Source organism: Sprattus sprattus, assembly GCF_963457725.1.
Source record: "Sprattus sprattus genome assembly, chromosome: 20".
Taxonomy (NCBI): domain Eukaryota; kingdom Metazoa; phylum Chordata; class Actinopteri; order Clupeiformes; family Clupeidae; genus Sprattus; species Sprattus sprattus.
Genome location: NC_137918.1, coordinates 1995408 through 2022835, shown reverse-complemented (window position 1 = coordinate 2022835; position 27428 = coordinate 1995408). Strand labels below are relative to the sequence as shown.

General features: G+C 44.6%; 1 protein-coding gene across 2 annotated transcripts in view; it reads left to right on the top strand.

Moving 5' to 3' along the window:
* Positions 1-540: 540 nt before the first annotated feature.
* The window catches only part of LOC308381509 (growth factor receptor-bound protein 10-like), a 94823-nt gene continuing 67935 nt past the window's right edge, over positions 541-27428 (top strand). Inside the window, exons 1-3 of one of the 2 annotated variants that reach the window (XM_080859096.1) lie at positions 541-706; positions 16920-17031; positions 27046-27139. In XM_080859096.1, the coding sequence (XP_080715222.1) occupies positions 16981-17031; positions 27046-27139 (145 nt within the window). In that variant the 5' untranslated portion in view covers positions 541-706; positions 16920-16980. Of the gene's footprint in view, positions 707-6962; positions 7078-16919; positions 17032-27045; positions 27140-27428 lie in introns of those variants that run through there. The other variant, XM_080859097.1, reaches the window with a different exon arrangement.

The following is a 27428-nucleotide window of genomic DNA, read 5'->3' as shown; positions in this document are numbered from 1 at the left end:
CTACACCATGAGGTGTTTAGTCCCAGCGAGCTAGGTCTGGTACTGTAGTTTAAGCCATTTTCAAAAGTCGTTGCTGAATTCAACAGGAAAGAAAAGAAAAACAACCATAAACATTGCAAGACTAAATAACTCAATATGCTACATTTTGCTAGGCTACAGGCGCAACACCGGGACACCAGAACGGCAGAACACGTGAGTGCTTAACTTCACATGCAAAGTCTTATATCGACCGTGCGCTTGAGAAAAACCTGTCGATTACTTTAATATTTGTCTATTATCCAGGTAACTTTTTCAGTTCATGTCCTAAAGAGCGGGGAGGTGTATGTAGTTGGAACAAAATCACATCTTGACGGGTCAATCCATTTTAGGTTCCCTCCTCAAGCCGAAATGTTCTTAAGGGGTTAAAATGTCGGGAACGGAGTCTGGGAGGTGTCTAGTGCGTAACGGGGCGGGCACGGAGGAGTTGCCCTCATGTGTTCGAAGGAGTCAGCTGAGCGAGGATTCAGTGGACGCTGCCTGCCTCTCCTCGGGAATGCAGACCGCGGGAGGCAACACAGAGTTCAGCGAACAACTTTGTATTTGTTGAGGTTATAGTGAACCTTTCCATTTTAGCCAGGGTAGCTGAATCAGGCTACGGGTGGTTAAAAACTCTCCTCGCTCCCGATATCCTCGGTGTATTCCTCCCTTGGTGAGCGCTGTTTTGGAGGTGAGTTTTCTGGTCAAATCCACGTTATAGTTGTTGGTAAGCTATTTCAATAATGTTGTCGCTGTGCGACCCAGTAATGTGATTACTTACACAACTTTTTAGTGATGTCATGTTGTTTTTTTCGTACAAGTGGCGGTTTGAAACGGCCGAGAGGCGGAGAAAATGAAGGGTGAGGGGTTGGTAGGGCTCAAATGTCATAGCTAGCTAGTTAGCTAAGCTACCACCGGGCTGTGCGACCCACCTGATCACACGCATATGCGTGCAACGTTATTAGTTACTATGTCATGGGGTGACGAATGATCATTGCTAACTTCGCACGCTGTGTTACTCCTAATGCGCGCCGTTATCAGAGTTGTCGGGGGAGCCTCGTGGTAAGGTAGCAGCTACCTTATGTAACTTTTGAGTGGGATAGTCAGTGCACTCCGTATGGTAGCCATAAAACTCAGGTGTCTGGCTGACTTGTGATCTGGTGTTTACAAACAGGACTCACTTTGTGGACGTGGGTAGGTGTATTTTTAGATCGCTGCTGACTCCTCATAATTTGTGCGGTAGGGTACTTTGTAAAGAAGCCAATCTTTCTGGCAAAGTGTAGGGATATATATATATAGCTGTTAAAACTAGACAAAACTTTTTTTGTGTGTCAACCAATGTGTTCCATCATGCCTTTCTCTCTTTCCCTTTGTCTTTAGGGGTCTGCTTGTCTTGTCAGTGACAGTAGGTCTCACTGAGTGAGTAGGCCTACTCACAACATACACCAGTGTGTAGGTTGGTCCCCAAGTGTCTGTCACAAACCGCTTAGCATTCTCTATTTTGGCTCACAATACTGGTTCTTGGTTTGCAATTTCACCCCTGCTGATGTAGTTATTTAGCTTCCCTCTCGATTGTATTTGAGGTTGTAAGGGATTGAAATTTGATCTGTATTGCGCTATAGTCACTGTGGTGTTTGCCTGTGGACTCTCCTCGCTCTCCTTCATGAAGTCTGTATAGTTAACATTATTCCGACTGAGGTTCTCCTATATTTGTCATGTCAGTAGGATATGCTGTAACATATGCATAAGTAAAACAAACAACAGCTTTTAAATTACCCGGCTTTACCCTGTGAAGAATTAGCAAGTAACCGCTCTCAAATGTTATGCAATAGACTGGTGTATGTGTTTGTGCATGTGAGCTATTGCAATTGTTATCAGAGGTCTTTTTTGGGTGTTTGCAGGGCAGCTTAGAGAGGACTCAAACTCTGCAGATTACTCACTCCCTCTGGCTCACAGAAACTCAGTCTCTCTCACACAGAGACACACGTACACACAGATAGACAGAGACTTTTCTTCTATCTGGCTTATTTCATTGGTTTAGAGCTTATGGTTAGGCCAAAGTAGGGCGTTTAGTGGCTCTGTGCCTTCATCCCAGTGCAGCCGTGTGGGGCCTTCATTAGTGTATCATCAGTTGAGAAGAGTGTTCATTTTCTCCCATTACCTGGTGTTAAACCTCAGTCTCACCTACCAGAGATGATTCAGTTAGTTCACACACAATTCAGTTCAGAAATCAAGGGTGTCCCCCATGGTCAAACATGACATGCCTTAAGATCATACAAATTCTTCTACTTACCACACTATTTTACAACAATGCCTATTTCATCACCTAAAGTATTGTCAGTGAATTGCTGTGCTTCAGTTGCCTGTCAGCTTAAAAAAACAACAACAACAATATAACTGGTGGGAGACTGAACCCTTCAGTGTGTGGTGAGTTGAGAATGGGGTGAAGGTGTAAGAAAATGGCGGCACCCAGCAAGGTGCTGAGTCGACTAGTTCTTCCAGACCCCAGCAGGAGCACCCAGATTGTTTTAGTAAGGGGGGTTGGGTCTTTTGAACAATGGAAGAAAAGCTAGGATTGAAGGTGAGATGTTTAAAGGCATGTGCTGACTCAGTCTGACTAACTGGGTTTCTATCCAACTTTCTGATTCAAACTTTGACCATTGGAAAAGAAAATCCTTGAAATGAACTGTATATGGAATAAGAAATTCGATTCGGTACAGGAAGGTGGATCAACTTCCGATTCGTATAGGGTATAATGCGACTAAGGTTGAAACGGGTTTATTCCACTATATATGTTTTTAGATGTTTCCTTTGTTGCCCTGACAACCTTATGTTTTGATCCCACAGCTGTTCACAACTCCTCCCTTGATTTAAGAGTGTTCATTTTTAATTTGCCTAACACAGCAGATGGAAACACGCACAGATTTGCATTTTCTTTAGCCAAATTTTCATGAATGCTCTTGAAATATGCGTTGGATGGTAACCAAGCTAACTGTCCCCACCACCCCCTTTTTCACTCGTATGTTGCACCTTAGTCTTAATAGCACAGCCAGACTCGCACTCAGCCTCTCGCACTCAAATGCACACACACTCAGAGACATTTATCAGCACTTGGCCTGAGTGCAGCAGTGTCACCTTACCGGGGGGGGGGGGGGGTGGGGGGGGTCAGCCTCCTGTGTCTCCTATGGTCAGCCATAGATCCCTACTCTTCTGTCAGAGTCTTTAGGCCTTTGTAATTCTGGCTTTGCTGCACCACGCTCCCCCTTCTCCTGCTCAGGTCAACCAAAGACTAATGCTTTTTCTGGCCAGGTGTTAAATGTCACTAAATGTCAAATGTCCGAGTCAGGCCGGCTTTGCCCGGCTAAGAACCTCAGGTTAGGCCCTTGTCACCTCTGACCGACTGTAACAACAACTTAAGCCAGCTGATGTGTGAAAATAAAACTCCACATAGCTACACCTCTCTCTCTCTCTCTCTCTCTTTCTCTTTCTCTTTCTCTTCTCTTTTCCTCTCATGCCTTTTACCTCTTTTCACTCTTTTTCTCCCTTGTTTTGTACTACCTCTGTCTTCCCTGTATTCACCTAAATATAAACATAAGCCCATGCTTTCCCCATGTTCCCCCGGTGGAAACTGCAATTAACAGGGCGAAGGAGAGAAAGGGAGAGAGAGGGGGTATTGTATACACTGTGATGTTACATAAAGTCTGGTTTCACAGAGAGTGAGAGAGGGAGGGGGAAAGAGTGGGCAAGGGAGTGAGTGAGTGCGAGTGGTTGGTCAAGGGAATGGGACCAGGGCCTCCAGTGACGCTGTTCAGCCCCAGTTCTCAGCGTGAACAGCTACACTAGGGATGGACGTATGGCTGGTGCTCCTTGTGTGTGTGTGTGTTTGCGTGTGTGTTTGTTGGTGTGTGTGTGTATGTGTTTGTGTGCACTTTAGTGTGTGTGTGTGTGTGTGTGTGTGTGTGTGTCTGACTGACAATCTGTTCCGACATGTACTCCGACATGTGTTTTGACAAGTTTTGAGGTTGAGTGACCCATCAACCTTCTCACCGTGTTGTCCCAGTGGTCTGAATCCCTGTGTAGCCAGAGCAACATGTGACTGCAAGACCCATGGGGCTCCATTCTACCATCTACAAGCAATTTGTGTGTGTGTGTGTGGTCAGTGTGTGTGTGTGTGTGTGTGTGTGTGTGGTCAGTGTGTGTGGGGTCTGTCTGTTTGGAATGTCCTGGATAGATTCTGACCTTATTTTCAGGATTTGGAGCAGCACATTGTACCCGCCAAGCTCCTACTCTCCTTTTACAGAGTGCCAGTCCGTCACAGTGTCCCAACCCCTTTGAACACCTTTTGCTAATCCACTCGACTTTTCTCTGCTCTTTTGCTGTTCTGCCCGACTTTAGGCCTTTTTGGCCCAATCAGCATAGCAGATAGATTTTGTTCAGATCTACCCCCCCCCAATCTCTCTCTCGCTCTCGTCCGGCCGATCTCGCTCTTTTTTTCTCTTTCATTGTCTCACTCTAATTAACTCATTGAAAGACTGCAGGAAGGGCCACACACACACACACACACACACACACACACACACCACATACACACGCACCACACACACACACACACACCACACACACACCACACACACCACACACACACACACACACACACACCACACACACACACACACACACACACACACACACACACACACACACACACACACACACCTATTCATTCCCTTATTGGACAGCCATGGCCAGAAATTGATTTCTGGGAAAAAAGATGTGAACCTGTAGAGTGACCTGTAGCACTGTCCTCTCGAGCCATTTTTTTTAAACGAATGATAAAAGCAAGGGATCGGTAATAACTGGATTAAACGAGGAGTGGCTGGATGTGTGGCCTGAGGCTGTGTTCCCATGAGAGCCTGGGAGAGCGGTTGGGGCAGGGGTGGGGGCGGGGTGGATGGGTAGGAGAGGAGCGTCCTGGTAATTTCCATAAGCCACAGAGATCTGCTGCTACAGGGTCACAGGGGGGGGGCATGGAATACCATTTGGCACGTAGCCTCTGATGGGGTTGGCCGTTGGCCGTCAGTGTTGTAACGGGTGGTTGGTGCAGCTTCATGTTGCTATAAAAGATTATGTTTTATCAGTAGCTATATCTACAGCTATGATGGGAGCCCCAGAAATCACTGAAAATTCTGGAAAGTGATTTTTTTTCACCAGGGGGGGATTCAACCCTCACCCATCACTTAGTGCAGTCATTAAGAAGGACTTCAAGGGACTCCAAGGTTCTCATCACCTGTCATGGTTCTCGGGCCATTGCTATCCTATTCCCTTTCAAGCTGACTTATCGGCTTGTCATACTTTGAAGTTTTCACCCGTAGAGAGCTTGGAAAGGCTTGCGTGCTAATTTGTGGCTAAAACCGAGGTTCCTGTGCCAGCCTCGTGGTTTAACAGAATATTTTTTCAACTCCACCAGGACACTGAACCCCCTGCCACAATTTTCTTTAAATGCTGCTATTTTTAATGCATAATTACTGTGAGTCAACCATGTAACTTTAAATTTGTTATTTGACTTGCAGTATAGTCTTTGACCCAGCTCCAAGGTCAACAGGGCATGATGTTTTTATAATTGTTCAAAAAAGATTGGCATAGTACACACACACACACACACACACACACACACACACACACAGACGGACACTCAGACTCGATCTCTTTCTCTCTCTCTAACATTCATGCATATAGCTCCCGCTGTGACATCAGCCTGACTGCGACACAGTGAGGTCATCAAATTCAACATGTGCTCACCAGTTGTCTCGCCTGCCTCTATAATGCCTCCATAGTAGCCTGTGGCAGTTACAACACGAAACACAGAGCACGTGGTCAGGACACTGCCCGCTCTCAGAGTCTCCCCTTATCTCACTTGCCTAGCTGTTTCTGTGCAGTGTCCAACTGACAGCACTGGGCTGCTATGTTGTGCCATGTGCCCAGTGTGTTGTGTGGTGTTGTGTTGTGATGCATCAGGTGTTTAAGCTGAAGCTGAACATCAGTTTAGTGTGTTTGTACTTGTAGGCTGTGCATGAATGGACGTAGCATGTTGTGACTGTGCAGTACATCAGGGAATTGTGGGTCATTTGATTTAATTCATAGCTGTGTGGTATGTATGTACTGGTGCATGGCAAGGTGCTATTCCATAGAGCAGGATTCATTGTAGATCATTGTTTAAAACAAAGAGTTGGATGACCGAATGACTGCATAGTTATTAAGCATAGCATACACTGCGATATGTGTCGCAGGCATTCCGAAATGTTTAGGCTCCAACTTGACCATCAGACGCATCATAAGTGTTTTTCTCTGGTGTTTTTGTTTTAATTACAAGTTGATGTTTTCTTCTCCTTTGTACTTTGTGTGGTTGTGATCATATAATCTTCTGAACACGAAAGGCTTCTGAACATCAGTGCAGATGCTTCATTTACGTCACGATGCGGAGTTATATGGAGGACTAAACATGACATAAGTAAGCATAAATAAATGTATAAATAAATGCATAAATAAATGTATAAATAAATGCATAAATAAATAAATAAATAAATACGTTAATAAATGCATAAATAAATAAATAAATGATGAAATAATTAAATGCATGAATTAATGTATAAATAAATACAGGAATAAATAAATACATGCGTAAATAAATGAATAAATGTATAAATAAATACAGGAATAAATAAATAAATGCGTAAATAGATGCACAAATAAATAAATGCAAAACTAAATGTATAAATGCTTTATATTTATTTCTTTATTTCTACATTTCTACATTTATTTATTTCTACATTTCTACATTGATTTATTTCTGTATTTCTGTGTCCATATGTAAATGAGGTAGGAGGTCCTAACCTCAGTCAACAGCATGATTGGTCAAATCGGAGAGCCAGACAAAAGCGAACGATTCCCGATCCCAAGGCTTCCTCCCAGTAATGTTGCAAACCAGCTCCAATTAGCGTAATGGCCTCGACGGGAGGCCGCTGGCAGACCTGCTGCGGGATGTGGCTGATCAGCTTGAAAATTGTGAGTTTCTTCTGTTTAAGCCTGTAACAAGTATAGCTAGAAACTGAAGTTGTTGAGCTTAATAATTATTGAACTTGGCACCTATATGATTTTCACTACTTCACTACTACAATGATTTTCTTTACAGCACCGAGTACTTCTAATGTTAACGCGCCAAGCTCGCCACCTCCGCCGTCACATAGCATGACACCCAGACACCCAGTGGACAGTGGCGGTTCTAGAGATTTTGCCTTGGGGTGGCAAAGGTGGGGCATGAGGTTCCAGCAGGGGGGCATACATTTTCGCAGTAGTTTATGGAAATTGCAGAAATCATTTTTACTTTCAATTTTTTTAGGTTCAATAGAGGCTTACATTCAAGTTGTCTTGTCAAGTATGTATTGAGTCATTGTACCATCAAGGGACAAATGATTCAACCACCTAAACCATCGTTTCTGACAGTATATTCCCTCAGGATGTGATGCAACATCACATGAGACATGCCCCACCCTCCTCACTGCTATACCCATACTCAATTCCTTTTGTATAGATAAATCGGGTGTCTGGGAAATCCCTCTGTCTGGGCTTGAACCATTAAGGGACAACTGATTCAACCACCTACAATATAATTCCTGAAAGCATGCCTTAAGGATGTGACCTGCCTCTTTACTTTGCTGCCCATGCAGAATACATTGTGAGTAGGGTTATGAAGTATGGCTAAATTCAAACTGATTCAAACACCTAACCATATCTTCTCTGAACTGATGATTATTCCTTCAGGATGTTATAAATATCATAGAGACATGCCCCACCATCCTCTTGGCTATGCTGCCCATATATAATACACTGGGTGTGTCCCTTTGTGGCATGGTGTCCACGTATGTGTACAGTAAAATACCTTTTGAATAAAAGCATATACATCCTATATAATTCTGAATAATAAAATCAATCTTAGAAAAAATAGACTTAAAGGGTTAAACTGTATGCCTGCTTTATTTTTGGCACAACATTGGATCAGAACAATACAAGTACTATCAACCCACCCTCCTCTACTTAAACTTTATGCCAGCAAAACATTTGTAGCCTTGTAACATTGTCTTGGCTCTTCTCTCCATTCGCCTCTTCCTCTAGTGTACTGCCTATCTGTCTGACTTTGATTTTTATCTAATTCTCCTTCCAGCTTTGCTTTCTTTGGCTGAAAAAAGTCCAAAATACTCAATCTCCTCATCTCCCTCCCTAGTGATATAGATTAGATATCAACATGAAAAATTATTAGTAGATGATTAAAACCAAGTCAAGTCCAGTCAGTTTCATTTTATTTAACCAAGTTAGAATACCAGTAAACAGTTTCCAGATAGCTAGGTAATAAAGTCAACACTTCACATTAAACTACCATGCCACTACTAGATAGCACTTGTTAGTCTTTCTGAGTAGCACAGTGGAGCTAGTGCTACCATCCTTCCCTCCAACAAAAGCTAATCAGACCCCACCAGCACATTTTAATGAAACGATAAAGAAATATTACTTTATTAACAATATAGGTAGGGAAAATATGACTTACTACCTGCTAGTGTCACCTCTGCAATTTAACCGATAGAAAGCTAGCAGTAACTAGACGTTCTATAGTTTCTATGCTAGCGGAGCATGACTAGCATGCTAGCCTAGCCGCTGACTGACTAAACAACATTAAAATATCGATAATAAAGACAGCTGGGTTTAGGAATTGGGTTCGGGTTTAATTCAATTGGGAACCAAAATGCATTTAATATAGAAAGGACAGGACTGTGTTACTCTATGATAAGGCTATCAGGGGGAAACAATTTTGACCAACCAGTCAGCACTGCACCGCACTTCTCATCAGGCAAGTAGACGTCGAGTGACATCTCGAATCTGCTCCGTCAGTAAGGCAGAACTAGTAGACCCGAATCGAGCACACTCCTGTAACCAATCATGCTGTTGACTGAGGTTAGGACCTCCTACCTCATTTACATATGGACACAGAAATACAGAAATAAATAAATGTAGAAATGTAGAAATAAATAAATGTAGAAATGTAGAAATAAATATAAAGCATTTATACATTTGTTCATGCATTTATTTATTTATTGATTTATTTCAGCATTTATTTATTTATTTATTTATTTATGCATTTATTTACGTATTTATTTATTTATACTTACTCCATAGAGTTATAATGTCTGTATGGCTTACAGCAGCATTTGCACTAGTTTTTGCATATCCATACAGAAGAGGATGAGTTCTCAAAATGTGTCGTTTGGATGCAAAAAAAAATTAAAAACGCCAAGGAAAAACTTTGTTTTCAAAACATGCTGTTGTCTTGTAGACAGCCACTCAGCGTAGGTGATTACAGATGTAACTTTGGTGCATTTGCATGCTACATTTACTTTAGCAGACGCTTTTGTGTGCACACAGTACACGGACACAGCCCACTGTCACAGCACACTGACACACACACTCACACACACACACTCACACACACACCCTCACACACACACCCTCACACACACACCCTCACACACACACACACTGACACACACACACTGACACAGCCCACTGACACAGCCCACTTACACAGCCCACCGACACACACTCTGACACAGCACACAGCTCACTGACACGGCCCACTGACACGGCCCACTGACACGGCCCACTGACACACACACACTGACACACACACACACACACACACACACACTGACACAGCCCACTGCACACTGACACAGCCCACTGCACACTGACACAGCCCACTGACACAGCCCACTGACACAGCCCACTGACACAGCCCACTGACACAGCCCACTGACACAGCCCACTGACACAGCCCACTGACACAGCCCACTGACACTGACACTGACACAACACACACTGCACACTGACACAGCACACTGCACACTGACACAGCACACTGCACACTGACACAGCACACTGCACACTGACACAGCACACACAGCACACACACACTGACACAGCACACACACACTGACACAGCACACACACACTGACACAGCACACACACACTGACACAGCACACACACACTGACACTGCACACACACACTGACACTGCACACTACACACAGCACACAGCACACTGCACACAGTACACTGACTAGGGCTGTCAACGAATATTCTAAATTTGATTATATATTTGGATAGTTTTTAAAAACAGAATTTCGAATGTGAAAATTAATTTTCGAATGTAAAAAAAAAAAACGCAGCGGCAGCAGTTCAGGGACAGGTGTGGTACACCTTACAATCCACTAGCGGCGCTACGCTAGGATAATGAGATGCCTGAGGAAATAAATGTAAATAGGATTGATGAAGAAGTGAAGTGAAGTATAGTTCTACACCACGTGTGCTCCATGCCATTGCTTGCTTTCACCTTAATAACAGGTCACAGGAGTCGCACTGTCTGCACAGTGTCACTACTGACAGTTGACTTGTGTGGAAGATGGCAGAAAGTGCAGAACCCAGCTTGACCCCAGCAGAGAAAGTGATTGTAACCCCCAAAAATCTAAAGAGTGATGTCTGGAAACATTTCGGATTTACGTCTGTTGATGGTAAACTTGTTGAGCCTACAGCTAAAGTACTGTGTAAGCTAGTAAGCCTACCATTCAACAACTAGCAACTCGAGGCTACATCTCTAAAATGTGCACCCAAGTGAATATGGCATAATATGTGGAACTTCAGCGAAACAGCCACGTCTGGATACATATTTTGCGCCGTCCGCCAAAAGTTCGTTGTCTCCTGCACGACAGGAGGACTACTCGCAAAAATTGATTTCGTTCATATGCAAGGACATGAGGCCGATGAATGGGAAAGGCTTCAGGAAGCATTGGAAGCGAGGTACCATATCACTAGCCGTGGAACAGTCACCAATTGAATCGTAGAATTGTATAACTGAGTGCCTCATTTTTTTTAACGTTAACAGAAACATTACCAGTGTGGGCTAGTCGCTACTGTACTGACAGTAGAAAATAGACAAGATAGGCTACAACAGCTTCATCGCTGGTTTGATTATTTGCCGCTTCATGCCAAGGAAAAGTTCCATCATGTTTACCACAGCACAGCTCACTCGGTGCGTTCAATGGCGGTTCTATACTGTAAAACTTCAATTAATGTTAATAATATTTGTTTCAACCACTGAATGAAGCCTTCCATATTTTGCGCGGCCTTAAATTGCTTGCATAAAACTCTTGATCAACACTTGTTTATTGTTGTTGTTCATTTAAACCGCTATGTGGCGAGAGTGCGACGATGCGGGGGAGAGAGAGAGAGAGAGAGAGAGAGAGAGAGAAAGGGTGCGTGTGCGAGCGAGAGGCGCAAGGTCTGCGGTCTTGGCCATTAGTTAATTTACTTATTTTTGTGTAGGTAATATGTTGTTATATATGTACTAACTTAAAGAAATTACCTATAGCCTACAAGTAGTTAGGTCTCGTTGTATTAATTTGTCCTGTTATTGACGTGCCTAATGCGCAACCAGATATTCGAATATGTTCGAATGTATGTGTTTTTTTAAAGGGAATATTCGAACGTTATTTTTGAGCAATTTTGACAGCCCTAACACTGACACAGCCCAGTGACACAGCCCAGTGACACAGCCCACTGCACACTGCGCACAGCACACTGACACACACACACACACAAACACACACACACACACACACACACACACTGACACGCACACACACTGACACAGCCCACTGACACCCACACACACACACACACTGACACACACACACACATTGACACAGCCCACTGACACCCACACACACACACTGACACACACACACACACACTGACACACACACATTGACACACACACATTGACACACACACATTGACACACACACATTGACACACACACATTGACACACACACATTAACACACACACACACACTGACACAGCCCACTGACACAGCCCACTGACACACACACACACACACACACACACACTGACACAGCCCACTGACACAGCACACTGACACACACACACACAGCACACTGCTTACACAGCCCACTGCCACACACTGACACACACACACACACACACACACACACACACACACACACACACAGCCCACTGACACAGCACACACAGCCCACTGCACACAGCACACGGACACAGCACACGAACACAGCCCACTGACACACACACACTGACACACACACCGACACACACACCCACTGACACACACACCCACTGACACACACACACACACACACTGACACACACACACTGACACACACACACTGACACACACACACACACTGATACACACACACACTGACACACACACACACACTGATACACACACACACTGACACACACACACACACACTGACACACACACACACACTGACACACACACACACACACTGACACACACACACACACTGACACACACACACACTGACACACACACACACACTGACACACACACACTGACACACACACACTGACACACACACACTGACACACACACACTGACACACACACACTGACACACACACACTGACACACAGTACACTGACACAGCACACTGACACAGCACACGGACACACACTCACTGACACAGCACACTGCACACAAAAATCATAGGACTGTTTGAGCTGTGTCAGTGTGGTGTGCATTCCTGTTGTGTGTGTTGTGTGTGCTGTGTTATGTGCCTGTGTGCTGTTTTATGTGTGTGTGCTGTGTCAGTTTGTGTGTGCGCGCATGCCGTCAGAGTTGTGCGCCGTGGCGTGTGTGTGTGTGTGTAAGTGTGCTGTCCTGTGCTGCTTCTGTGTCTCGTATCTATAAATACTCCTCTGTCCCACAAGGCGGCCCAGTGAGGACAAGAGCAGCCATTTATAGCTCTCTGGAGACTGTTAGTTTGGAGTTCATGGCAGTGTGTGTGTTTGAGTGTGAGTGTGTGTTTGTGGGGGGGGGGGTGCATGTGGTCTGGACCAGATGAGAAAAAAATCAAGGTGATTGAAAAAGACTCAACAATCACTCGAAGAAAGACCTTGATGTAGTTTGGGAGGAATCGTATGAGGTTCTCCTTGGTGTGTGTGTCTGTCGGATCTCCACAGAGGATTCAAGCTTCCTCTCAGAGTGCCTCATCTGCATACGACATTGAGCGGGCTACATTTTATGCTGCAATCTATTTATATAAACATAGCACAAAAAGTAAGGGAATTTGTGTTTGGTAGATTATTTCTTTGTTGTAACAATGCTCCTTGGCGATAAATCTCATACCGTTTCCTTACTTTTTGTGCTATGTTTATATTTTATTTATATTTTATTTATATTTGTATGTCTTGTTTTATATCAATTATATTTTTCTTTTGTTGTTGACAGCTTTTTTCAACTGGCATTTTTGCTTTGTTTTGGACCACACTGTTTGTTGGCCGAGCCTATTTGTTTTGTTTTTCAGTGGTTCTATGAGGAAATGACTGATATGAAGACAGTTAGTCTCTGTGCGCGTTTTGGTTTCAGGCAGGATCGGGGAGAGTGTTCATATTGGTGTTTGGAACTGGTGTGCGTGTTATTCGAATTCCACCTGCCTCAGTTGTTGTCTGACTGGCTCCTGTCCAGTCCTGCCCCAAATGCGTGCCAGAATCAGTGACGGCACCCTGATAAGGCCAAGGATTACACAATGAAGTCCAAGCAGCCATCGTGACGCAACAGCCATGCAGCCCTGAGGGAGGCCTCAACAGGTTGCCGCTAGCGACCCAGCTGACTTTTGGAGCAGGCTTCAAAATAAAAGTCCTGCACGATCCCAACGGTTTGGTCATGAAGGATCAGTGGCTAATGCTTGAATGCCCTCTGAAATCCCCTCAGCACATGGATGTTGTCGGATGAAGTCTTGACCTAGTGAGACAGCATAAATTAATTGGGTAATGTGGTATCCTCCCCCCCCCCCCCCCCCCCCGGGCATGACAAGCTCACTGAGGTGAACTCGGGCTGCCCACTGTGTCCAGCGGAGAATGAGTCCACATATCAGTACAGGTTAATCTTGGAGCAGGGCCCATATGGTCACCTCCCTTAAGATGACTGAGCCAAATGGTTCAGTAGTGTCATGAGAAAAAAGCCCATCCGAGCTCGTTTTAGCATGGCCATTCCCAACCAATTCGGAACACGAATCCCTTCTGAGTAAGACCGTCTTTTGGGAGCATGTACGTGTGCGCCACACACACGCACACGCACACGCACACGCACACGCACACGCACACGCACACGCACACACACGCACGCACACACACATGCACACACACACACACACACACACCCACACACGTTTTTGCCTGCACAGTACAGTAGAGTTTATAGTTTAATTTCATCTCACCCCTTTTGCACTGCTGAGCACACAGACACACTTTCTCTCACACACACACACACATACACACGCACGCACGCACACACACACACACACACACACGCAGTGTTCCATCATTAGGGAACCCATTGAGCTTGGCCAGTGGTGCAGAGCGGCAGTGTTCTGTCTGTCGTCGCTGGATGTTAATTTGGAGGTTCGACACTTTGCTCAGAGTTTTTCTCCGGTCGCCCAGCGCTCAGGGGGCTTGTGTTGAGCACAAAGCGTGCGGAAGCCCTGTTGGTTGTGCAGAACTCAGAACGCACTGTTTGAGAGTGACCTGTCTGAACAGTTCAGCGCAGGCTTATGCTTCTCGTCCAAGCGTAGAGGATCAAAATGTTCCAGGACTCAAACCAAAACGAGTTATGTTTGGGCTTGCGCACTCCTTTTCTCTCTCTCTCCTAGTCTTCCTCGCTCTCACTCACTCTCTCTCTCGTTTTTTTTTTGTCTCTCTCCCTTTTACAAGTCTCCTCTGTGTGTTTTCTCCCTGTTTCTGAAGCTCTAACTGTTTCTTTCTCACAGATAAGCTTGGAGAAGGGGAGGGCTGAAATAGCAGCATGCTATTTTAAGTGAAGTTAGCACGGACTTCTTGTCTTCTTTCTTTTTTCTTTCTTGCCGTCTGCAGTCTGTGTACTGAGCAAAATGACAGTGAAGAGTTTATGCAGACGGCAGTTCAGAACCCATTAGAGGCCTTAAGGCTCTGTAATGGAATTCTCTTTCATAGTTCCGTCACACTTTGTCCATCACCTTATGTAGTGAAGGAAAAGTGTTTGGTTTCCTTCCCAAACCCTTTGAATATACAAATGTGTGAATACTCTGAACTTGGGGGAGATGAGGTTCATTAAGACGTCTTCATTTAAATGTGTTCTTGCTGTACTCAAAATGTAGAATTGCCATGGGCTACATATTTACAAAAATGCATGTGGTGTGAGTGTTGTGGTGGTGTTGCTAAAGACTTTCTTCAATGCGTTAAGTACATCATTAGTCAATTAGACAGTGTTTGCATAGAATGACTTTCTCTATTGTTTTTTTATCATTAATATTATTATTAGCAAATTAATTAATGTGTGTGAATAATTACAGTGCCATTTTGAGGAACTGAGTATTATTCATTTTGTAACTGTTATATGAGAGTATCTGGTCATGACCATGCATGAATCCATTTCAGATCCCCACTTAACTTGCGTCCTCCATTACGGTACATGGCAGCAAAGCAAAATTCTGTGTTCCATTAATTTCTGTTGGGAGGTATGCGACGATGATGCTGGCCTATCAGATTGTTTGTTATTATCTCCGACGGTTTGAAAATGGCAGGACTATGGTGTTGATTGGCCATTCGCTAAAAAAAAACAGCAAACACACAGAGGGCCTTGAAAGGGGTTGCTGTTGTTGTTCCTGGTACGTTATCTTTTTTTTACCATTTATGTTGGGCTTTTTGCTCAGATGAGACCTCTATGATTCAGTATGAAATGCTAAGATGAGACCTCTATGATTCAGTATGAAACGCTCAAATGAGACATTAATTTTGTTATTATCTCCGACGGTTTGAAAATGGCAGGACTATGGTGTTGATTGGCCATTCGCTAAAAAAAAAAACAGCAAACACACAGAGGGCCTTGAAAGGGGTTGCTGTTGTTGTTCCTGGTACGTTATCTTTTTTTTACCATTTATGTTGGGCTTTTTGCTCAGATGAGACCTCTATGATTCAGTATGAAATGCTAAGATGAGACCTCTATGATTCAGTATGAAACGCTCAAATGAGACATTAATTTCACAGTGGCTTCTGGTTGATCGAAGGGCCATGATGCTTCTCTCAGGGCAGGGCAGGGAGAGGGTAAAAAGCCAGAAGTGTCCCCCGCTCTCATAAGTTCCCATGTGCCTCTAAAGCAATCCACCTCTCGTCCTAGAAGTCCGTTTTTAAATGTGAATGTGCATACAAAACAGGTGTTGCTTTATTAAAAATGATGGAGAATAACAATTCCAATTGTGGAGATGATGAGGCCGTCTGTGAGACCATCTGTGAGACCGATGACACCGTCTGTGAGATTGATGAGACCGTCTGTGAGATTGATGAGACCGTCTGTGAGACTGATGAGACCGTCTGTGAGACTGATGAGACCGTCTGTGAGACTGATGAGACCGTCTGTGAGACTGATGAGACCATCTGTGAGACTGATGAGACCGTCTGTGAGACTGATGAGACCGTCTGGGAGACTGATGAGGCCGATGAGACCGTCTGGGAGACTGATGAGGCCGTCTGTGAGACTGATGAAGCCTTCTGTGAGACTGATTAGACCGTCTGTGAGACTGCTGAAGCCTTCTGTGAGACTGATTAGACCGTCTGTGAGACTGCTGAAGCCTTCTGTGAGACTGATTAGACCGTCTGTGAGACTGCTGAAGCCTTCTGTGAGACTGATTAGACCGTCTGTGAGACTGCTGAAGCCTTCTGTGAGACTTATTAGACCGTCTGTGCCTCTGACTCCCGCAGGTGCAGCTGGGAGTGAGTGAGAGGCAGCTGGGGCTGAGCAGACACAGAGCAGGTGGACGGCATGGCCTTAGCAGGGTGTCCTGACTTCTTCCTCCACCAGACCAACTACCAGGTAACTATCCAGTCTCTGCAAACCAGAGCAATAAGGTTCAAGTGTCACTTGGCTGTGCATCCACAATCTACTACAACCACCAAAGTCGCAAAACTGCCATGTCACAAACCCTTAATTGTGCCTTAAGTGTGCCTCTCACACTCACTCACTCTCTCTCACACACACACACACACACACACACACACACACACACACACACACACACACACACACACACACACACACACACACACACACACACACACACACACACACACACACACAGGTTGGTCAGCTACAGTACGGTGGCCATAGCGACCCCTCAGGGGTTGTGGTATGTTCACATGACTGAGCATCTCCACGGTGTTGCTATGGCGCTGCACAGCTGTGATGTTGACATGTGAAGGGCTGGCAGCTGCTATTTATACGCACAGAGCGCTCCGTCAGCCTGTTGGCTGGCTGCTCTCTCTTACACACTCTCTCTCTCTCTCTCTCATTCTCTTTATCTCTGCTTATCTCTCTAAGTCTTTTTCTTTTTGCACACACTCTGTGTCTTCTTCTCTGTTAATGTCTGTCCCCCTCTCTCTTCTGATGTCTTTGTCCCTGTCCATGTGTCTGTCATGCCTACACACGCCTACACACTCTCTCCCATCACCCTTGCCTCTCTCTCACTCTCTCTTTCATGCTTGCTCACTCTCCCTTTCTCTTTTTCCTTCCCTCCTCTCTCTCTTCCTCTCCTACTCCATCCTCCTCTCCTACTCCCTCCCCCCTTATATTCTTTCTCACTCTCAACCCCCTCCCTGTTCTTTCCCCTTCACTCTTTCCCTGCCCTCTTTCTCTCTTTCACTGCCCTCTCTCTCTGTTTCTTTCACTCGCTCGCTGTCTGTGCCACTTCCCAGTTCCCCCTTTTTGATTTCACCACATTCTACTTCAGAAACCAAACATTTTTGAGGCAGCCCTTTTACAATAACACATTTATATTGTGATCTAACTTGTGATCGGGGTGATGACTAACTGTGGGTGATATAGCCTAACTTCACTGTGTGTGTGTGTGTGTGTGTGTGTGTGTGTGTGTGTGTGTGTGTGTGTGTGTGTGTGTGTGTGTGTGTGTGTGTGCCAGCCAACCAACCAACCAACCAACCAACCTCACATTTTAGGAAATTCCACCACTTACAGGATTAACAAACCACTTTTTGCTTCTGTCATTATGGGCACTCTCTCTCAAACACACACGCACACGCACGCACACTCACAAAGTTCCACTTCTGTGTACATACTGGGCTGCTGTAGTAACTGAAAGGCAGGGGTGTGTGTTTCACGTCGCTGATGTTATTGTTGTTGTTTATGGTTGCTGATTGAACATCGTTGTGGCTTTTGTATACATAAATAAGCCTGAGTGAGCGCTGACCTGGTTCTGTGCGGTTGAATGACTCAGCTGGGGGGTTCTGAGAGCTTTGGGGAGAGTGCCAGAGTCTCCCTATAGGGCAAGCAGGCTGGAAGGCTGTCCAATCCCACTGTTAGCCCGACCCACCACTGCACATATACCCTGCTTGAATTACTCTGCGCCGCACATACCCTGTTGCAGCTACACAGAATATATTTTCCCTAATGCACCTCTGCTGTATGCACACTGGCTCTATAGTACATGCATACTCGATGAAGAATATAAAGAATATAAACTCGGCTGCAGCACACAACACATTACGTATCGCTTTCCTGCATGAGCATGAAGGAGAACACACTTAAGCGATTGCATTCTTTGCACAAGTGTTTTGGTTTCCTGAAACTCACTATACTACTTCCAGAGAAGTTCAGTTAAAGTCAACCGCACGGTATAAATTTGACATTGTTGAAAGAAAAAGGGAGGGGCATTCGAGGCATAGAAATTATCTGCACATCACTGGCATTGCGGGACTTGCATGGTCTGGCAGCACTCGCTGGTTCTTACTGGTGCGAGTTGGAGAGAGTTTAAGAGGAGGTGAAGCAGGAGAGGTTAAGGGAAGGGAGAGAGTTTAAGAGGAGGTGAAGCAGGAGATATGGAAGGAAGGAAAAGAGTTTTAAGAGGAGGTGAAGCATGGAGAGGTTAAGGGAAGGGAGAGAGTTTAAGAGGAGGTGATACAGGAGAGGTTAAAGGAAGGGAGAGAGTTTGAAGGTGAGAGGTAGGGATGCACCGATCCACTTTTTTCACCTCCGATACCGATACCGATATCTGAGGTTTAGTATCGGCCGATACCGATCCGATACCGATATAAAAAAAAACAGCGCGAAACTGGTAACTGTGTGTATGTGTGTGACCACACGTGCAAGAGGGAGAAATGAGGAGTGCATGACATGAGATCTTGTTGCATTTTTTGCTAATTTTCTACTTGACATCATGTCTAGTAATCACTATCAATTCATAACATAGGCTAAAAATAATCACAAATAATGTACGTTCTAACTAGCGCTAGTGTTCATATTAGTTAACAATCATATATCCGCTAGCGCCAACTTTTACGTTACATTGTAGAGGCTCAGCATGGTGACCTGTTAATGTATTTGCTGGTTCTAGTCTGTTAAAAGACCCACTACCTACATACATAAACATTTTTTTTTATTGTCACCGATACCCGATCTAGAAATGTCTTCAATACCGATACCGATACAAATATCGGATTGGTGCACCCCTAGTGAGAGGTGAAGCAGGACAAGTTGAGGGAAGGAGTGAAGTAGGTTGGTGCACGAGAGGGAAAGATTTAGAGTAGAAGTGGGCATGAGCACTAAGAAGGAGGAATGATAACAAACTGTGTGTGTGTGTGTGTGTCTGTGTGTGTGTGTGTGTGCCCGTGTGTGTGTGTGTGCCTGTCGGTATGCACGTGCATGTATTTACTGTGAGCTCACAGGCATGTTTATGTGTGCATATGTGTGGGCAGGCATGCGTCTATGGTTAAGCTAATCCGATGTCTAATGTCTGATCTTAACATGTCATAATAAATCAGGCCTGTGCTTCCTATCTGTGTCTGTGTCTATCCTAGTGTATCCTGTCCAGTTGTGTGTGAGTATACATCTACTTTGGTGTAAGTCTTGTGCTTAGAACTGCGTTTGTGTGTGTGGGTGTGTGAGAGAGTACTTAAACAGATCTATTTGTGTGTAACCCTTGTGCTCATACCTGTGTGTGTGTGTGTGTGTGTGTGTGTGTTGGGGGGAGGGTTGATAGAGCCCCTTTGTACCTTATTGCTTGCTTGTTTGTTTATCTATAATGTATGTATTTTTTCAGTGTGTGTGTGTGTGTGTGTGTTTTCTTTATGCACGTGTGTATACCCACACAAGGTGGCTTCCCTGTGTGAGTGTGTCAAAACAGCAGAGGTAATTTATAGCGTGTGAGGTCAGAGGTGAGATGGCTACTGATTTGTCTTCTTTCTTTGTGGTGAGCGTAGACGACCTGGGTCACATGACCAGGGTCACATGACTGAGCATTCTAGGAACTGGCACTCCTGACTGACAGGGAGGATCAGCTGGAGGCTTAAGGTTTACATAATGGCCTCTGAGTCTGGAACGCATCCAAGGAGCGCGCACACACACTCACACTCACACTCACACACACACACACACACACACACACACACACACACACACACAGGACACATGCACTTAGACACGTACACCTCATAGATATTGCACACATAAATACCGGCCCACACTGTAAATATACCCCCTCCCAAACACATACATATTATAATACACCCTCATACAAGTCAATGAAACATCCTAATTGATAGGATCATAATCGATAATCCGGTTGTTTGTTGTTTTTAAGGTAGTCTGTTATAGCTGTGGTGTTTTTATGTAGGTGAACTGCATGCGCTCCGTGGTGCGCTGATAATCCTCTTGTGTATAAATACGGTAACGTTTTTGAGTAAGTGTGAATTAATGTGTTAGAAGACACACAGATTTGTGGGAAATGGGGTTTGCTTGATTTGTTTTCTCTGCTTTTGCTGACAAGCTGTGACAAGTTGTGTTATTGAAGCTGTAGGTGATGGTTCCATTGCCGTGATATCTTAAAAAACTGCAGGTTGTTCCAGACGGATGTGTGTGCGTGTGTGTGTGTGTGTGTGTTAAAGAGAGAGCAGTAGGGCAGTACTGTGTGTGTTAGAGAGAGTGCAGTAGGGGAGTAGAGTGAGTGTGTGTGTGTGTGTGTGTGTGTGTGTGTGTGTGTGTGTGTGTGTGTTAAAAGAGAGTGCAGTAGGGAAGTAGAGTGTGTGTGTGTGTGTGTGTGTCTGTTAGAGAGAGCAGTAGGGCAATAGTGTGTGCATTATAGAGAGTGCAGTAGGGAAGTAGAGTGCGTTTGTGTGTGTGTGTGTTAGAGAGAGAGCAGGAGGGCAGTTGTGTGTGTGTTAAAGAGAGAGCAGTAGGGCAGTAGTGTGTGTGTGTGTGTGTTATAGAGAGTGCAGTAGGGAAGTAGAGTGTGGTGACATAAGGGCTTTGCAGCGGGTTACGCTGTATAAGCCATTAGAGCTGCCTCTTCTCAGAGCTGAGCTGTACATTTCATTCGGCCAGTTTTATAGATGTTTTCAGAGGGGAAAGAACAAGGGAGGAGGGAGAGGGAAGGAGGGAGCGAGAGGGGAGAGGAGTGACCTCTGGCAGAGTCCAGTTCCTGGAAGCTCTACTTCCTTGTTCTCGCCTTTCGTAGAAAACTGGAAATTGAAAATATTTCCTCTCTGTGTGTACCTCTTTGTCTCCCTTCTTGCCTGTCAGAGCTGCTTTAAATTAGGCCACATTTGTTTTAGGGGTTTTGTGTGACTGACTGCACGTAAGTGTCTGCGTGTCTGTGTGTGTGAGAGAGAGCATGTGTGTGTGTGTGAGAGAGAGAGCATGTCTGTGTGAGAGAGCCTGTGTGTGAAAGAGCATGTGTGTGTGAGAGAGCATGTGTGTGTGAGCATGTGTATAATGGACTGATTGATTTGTCACTGTGTACGGACAGGCTGTGTGGACTCAAGTAGAGGCGAGCTTGTCCGTGATCAGATTAAGACCTGATCTGGTTTGGAGAGGCGCGTTCGACCCGTGTGTCAGCAGTGGCCTTAGTGTGTGTGTGTGTGTGTGTGTGTGTGTCAGCAGTGGCCTCTGTGTGTGTGTGTGTGTGTGTGTGTGTGTGTGTGTGTGTGTGTGTGTCAGCAGTGGCCTCTGTGTGTGTGTGTGTGTGTGTGTCAGCAGTGGCCTCAGTGTGTGTGTGTGTCAGCAGTGTCAGCAGCACCCGCCGCTAATCTATGCATTAAACTGCGCTGAGGTCAGTGGGGAGGAGGTCAGGGGGCAGCGCTTGTTTCTGTACACACTCTGGCACACACACACACACACACACACACACACAAACACGTGTGCACAGGCTGACACACACACACACACACACACACACACACACACACAAAAACACCACTCACACAAGCAAATAATCTCAATTTGGTGTTAAAGGTGTGTGTCAAGTGGTGGTGGTGGGTGGACAAATGTAGATTCATTTTGAGAGAAATTAAGTTTAATGCCGGTAAAGAAAGAAACGTGTGGTTATAATCTATGGCAGGGGTCTTCAACAGGGGGTCCGCGGAGGTACTGCAGGGGGGTCGCGAAATCTTTGGTTGATAAGACATTTTTTTTTAATATTAAAAAAAAAAAAAAATCAACCAATTTTTTCCACCACAAATTTAAATGTGATCCGAATCAGAATTGTATTTATTCCCTTTAAATTTACATGAACATAAATCTAGCGAACGTATACATTGATCAAGAAGACGTTGTCTTTCAGTCCAATTGACACATTCAGCTACCCACAGGAGCTCTCTCAAGCTGGGCACCGGTTCACTCACAGCACCTTTCATCCAAATACAACAGCACAGGCAATAGCCAATCAGATCGCGTTTCTGCTCAAGTCTAAAGAGCGCTAAGATCAAAAATAAAAGATGGCGGACCAAACTCCATAGCTGGTCTTGTTTGTACCTATACATTGTTAGTTTGATATTTTTTTGCTTGGATTTAAAATAAATAAATAAAGAGAAGTAGAGACTGTACAAGGTCAAAAAACGTTAATTGTAACTGAAAAATAAGTCTGAGAGGATTTGCGAGGTGTATGAGCCCCCTAGCTAATGTTAGCATGCTACTACCTACAATCTTAACAACTTGCTAGCGGTGTGATTGGTTTGTTGACAACATAGATGTTATAGTGAGATTGACAGGTCAGCACAACTCCATGCGCCAGACTCCTCCTCCGTCATCCGTTGGATCGTGTCAGTCAGGAGTTATTGAAAAGAAGATACATCTCACTAATGTGGGAGGATGTGTGCCATCCACAGATGCTTGAGGATTCACGGTCCCTTTTTTATGTATGATGAAATAAAAACATATATCTATGAATTATTTTAATTTGTTATTAATTGTTAGCTCAGAATTGTTTGCAAGATGTATGTTTATAAATGGCCACCCTGTACCTTTCTGGTTGTTAAATGTTAAATTCAATTCAATGTTAAAAAATGTTAAGTTAAATTCGTTGTTCAAAAATGTTAGGTTAAATTCAATGTTAAAAATAAAAATGTTAATGAATATATTAACCTTTGTATTATTTGAATAGCTTCATATTGAATACACAATAACAGGGTAGCTATGTTTATTTGGCACTAGGCCCAGTATATTATAAACAAAATTTTATGCAATTTATATAGTTGGGGGTCCCTGCTCATCTCGCCATCAGTTTGGGGGTCCCTGGCCTGAAAAACGTTGAAGACCCCTGATCTATGGTATCAAAAAGGACATCTCATGGTTTAGTGTTAGATGTGTCAGTGTCTTTATTTTAAATGATAATTTTAGGTAATGCCTGAGCCATCACGCTCTATTATGTTAAGTTTGGTATCAAAGAGTCTGTAGTCGACTGAAGTCAACTGGAGTCCCAGGATATGGTGTTAAGCTATTATGAAGAAATTTGAAGACAACCCTGCGAGCTGAAGTTAGACAAATTTAGTGGAAAACTCAAGAAGCTGTGAGCCCCTGATGAGCTTTACTGAAAGGTCACTTCCTTTAGGGACAGAGGGAAATCCAGCGCAGTGGTTGCTCAGCATCTGATCGACTCAAGGACCACGGCAAGAAGTCTTGTACGAATTGCTCTTGTTGGGTGTGTTGCAGTGAAGAAGAAAACCAATCTTGCGGAAATGCAACAAGTGGAAAAGAACGCAGTAGGTGAACATTCCTTAAGATAGAACACGGAACTGGTGGAGGGAGAGAATCCAAATCGGAATTATTTTGGCTCATGAAGACATTCGTGTACCCGAGAAAAGAGGAAGGCGAGAGACTCCTGGGTGTATCCTCCTGTTTCCTCACAGGAGGATACACCCAGAAGTATCTCGCCCTCCTCTTTTCTATGGTGACTCCGGGGTGATTCGGGGCACGTTTCAGCTGACTGACTGGTTCAAACGTACAGAGCAGTGAGTGCCAAGATCACGTCAAGCCCCTTGTGATGAAACATGGTGTGTCTCGCGGAGAATCGCTAATCGGTAAAGACTGGGGGTTTCAGCCCAATGCTGATAATGCCACACACACACACACACACACACACACACTGCGAACACAATTAGACAATAAGTCCTACTTGGAGTGGTTGTCTCCAGATGGAACACTTACAGCATTAGACCCGCCACCTCAGAGCCACAACCTCAACATAATTGGAGCTGTGTGGGATCGCTTGGACGGGCAAGAGAACAAACAGGAGCCAGAGTCAAAAGAAGAGTTATGGCGAATCCTACATGAAGTTCGGAGGAATTCACCACAGGACACAGCAGTGCACCAAACAACTTTCTAAGAATGCATTCTAAGAAAGGCCACATGAAATGCTGTGTGAAAAGCACACATCATTTTACTTGTTTTTTTTAATTTTATTTTTGGTTACCTAAATATGTTTTTGTCAAGTACATAACTACGCTGATCTGCAGACCGCTTGAAATACGGTTCAATGTGGCTTTTTGCAAAGCAGTGTTTCTATGCACATCAGCTTCCAGTGCTGTTTGGTGTGTAAGTGTGTTTGTGTGTTTGTGAGCATGTGTCTTTGTGTGCTTTGTTCTGTATATGTTCATACACACTCACACACACATTTATGTGCAGTGTTTGTGCATGCCTGTGCATGGCTTTGTATGTAATGTTATCAGAGATTAAGCTGGTATCATTTCTGGTTTGCAAAGCTGTAGGGATGCACGATATTGAATTTGAGCCGATATCCGATATGCTGATATCTACAAGCTCATTTTGGCCGATGCCGATACCGATATATACACCTCAGCTTTTTAATTATTGAAAAGTCTCTCCTGTCCTAGAATTAATCTGTTACAATGCTAGGGTATTGCTGTAAATACAGGACATTACAGACTTGATTTGTATCATTTTAGAAATAGACATTCACTCATGAAACTGAAATGGTTTCAACTATGGCAGATTTATTTATATTTTCACGTCACAATTTTCATACTTGAACAGTACCTCCTTGAACTTGAGGAACTACACTTTGGAAATGCAGCTTGGCTTACTTGGCAAGCTAACGTTGGTTAACTGACTTACAGTTTAATAACGTCCCTTCTAGGATTTCTAGACTAATCTATGGAACGTTATTTGTTATTTGTAGTTAGCTGTATAAATTCCATATATGGAAAAGTAAGCCATGTACAGATAGCGTGGGCTTGTGACATTACGTTTCACATCGCGTCAAATGAAAGTGAAAGTGAAAGTCCTCTCTATGGCAGAGGTGGTGTAGACACACACACTCTAAAATTCACCTCTGCATTTAACCCATCCAGGGAAGTGACACACACACACACACACACAGTGAAGTGAGGTTACACACTAACCCGGAGCAGTGAGCTGCCATTGGCGGCGCCCGGGGAGCAGTGATCGGGGTTAGGTGCCTTGCTCAAGGGCACTTCAGCCGTGGATGTGGGCATGGGAGAGCAGTGGTCTACCACTTCCCCCGCCCACATTTTTCCTACTGGTCGAACTGGCCACCCTACGGTTTCCGGCCTGAAACCCTAACCAGTAGGCCACGGCTGCCCACATGAGGCATCATCAACTTCTCTGGTGTCACGTAGCATGCTTGGCTAACTTTGCAAGCTAACCTTGGTTAACTGACTTACAGTTTAATAACGTCCCTTCTAGGATTTCTAGACTAATCTATGTAACGTTATTGCCAAGTTAGCTGTTTAAATTCCATAAATGCAAAAGTGAGCCATGTTCAGATAGCGTGGGCTTGTGACATAACGTTTCACATCCCGTGAAATGAGGTATCAACTTCTCTGGTGTCACGTAGCATGCAAGCTAACAAGCTAGTCTTGTCTAGCTAACTCCGTAACTTATTAACGTCTATTAGCGCGACAGGTAATGTTGTAAACCGTGGCACGCGGCTGGTCTGCATCTATGCATGCAACCTACGTTATTGCCAAGCTGCATCTCCTCCTCCTTCTCCTGAAAAGTTTTCTGACAAATAGGCATTTTGTCATCATCCTCTGATACTGTGAAGTAGGCTACTGCCACACAGCCTACGCTCATTAACATTTGCTTCGAGTGCGCATAATTTACACGTCACCTTATCGGCCAGGTACATTGGCAGAAATGTTTCATATTTGCAGATACCGATAATTACGTTTTGAAGCCGATATCTGCCGATACCGATGTCTTGCCGATACCGATGTCTTGCCGATATTATCGTGCATCCCTACAAAGATGTAGATCCAACCCAAGTTGGGTCCAGGTGCAGGACACCATCCAAAGAAAAAAAACAAATCGAAATTTCAGAATACTTCATCTTGGGCAGTCCTAAAAATTGTCCTGTTTCTCATCAGGCCGTGCGTGCGTTCGTGCGTGAGACAGAGTGTCTGTCACATGTCCTCCTCGCCTTTTGGATAAATGGTGTGTATAAAAGGTTAAAGGGTATGTGTTTGTGCGCCTGTGAGAACTAAACTGGTTTTCTTAACTGTGTTTTGTCTGGTCTTTCTTTCTCTCTCTCTCTCTCTCTCTCTCTCTCTCTCTCTCTCTCTGTAGGATAAGGTGGACCGCTCAGGCTCTCACCAACCTTCCAACCTCATTGGCACTGGTTTCCAGCAGTCTTCCAATCGGAACTCCCCCAGCCATCAGGGTAGGTACCCTAGGCTACACTTAAGCCTAACCTGATTCCCCACACAACACCCCCCCCCCCCCCCCCCCCACACCTCCTTATACCAACCACAGCGCTCAAGAGCTGCCGCTCCTCACAGGGACAGGGATAGCAGTGGGGCCTGAATAAGCCGACCCCACCTCACCTTCCTGTTCTTAGTAACCATAGCACAGCCCCTCCCAAAGCTGGCCCAGGGCAGCCGCTCCAGGCAGCTCTGAGAAGGCTTGGCTGATTTCGTGTGAAGAGTAAAGATGGCTGATGACGCACACAC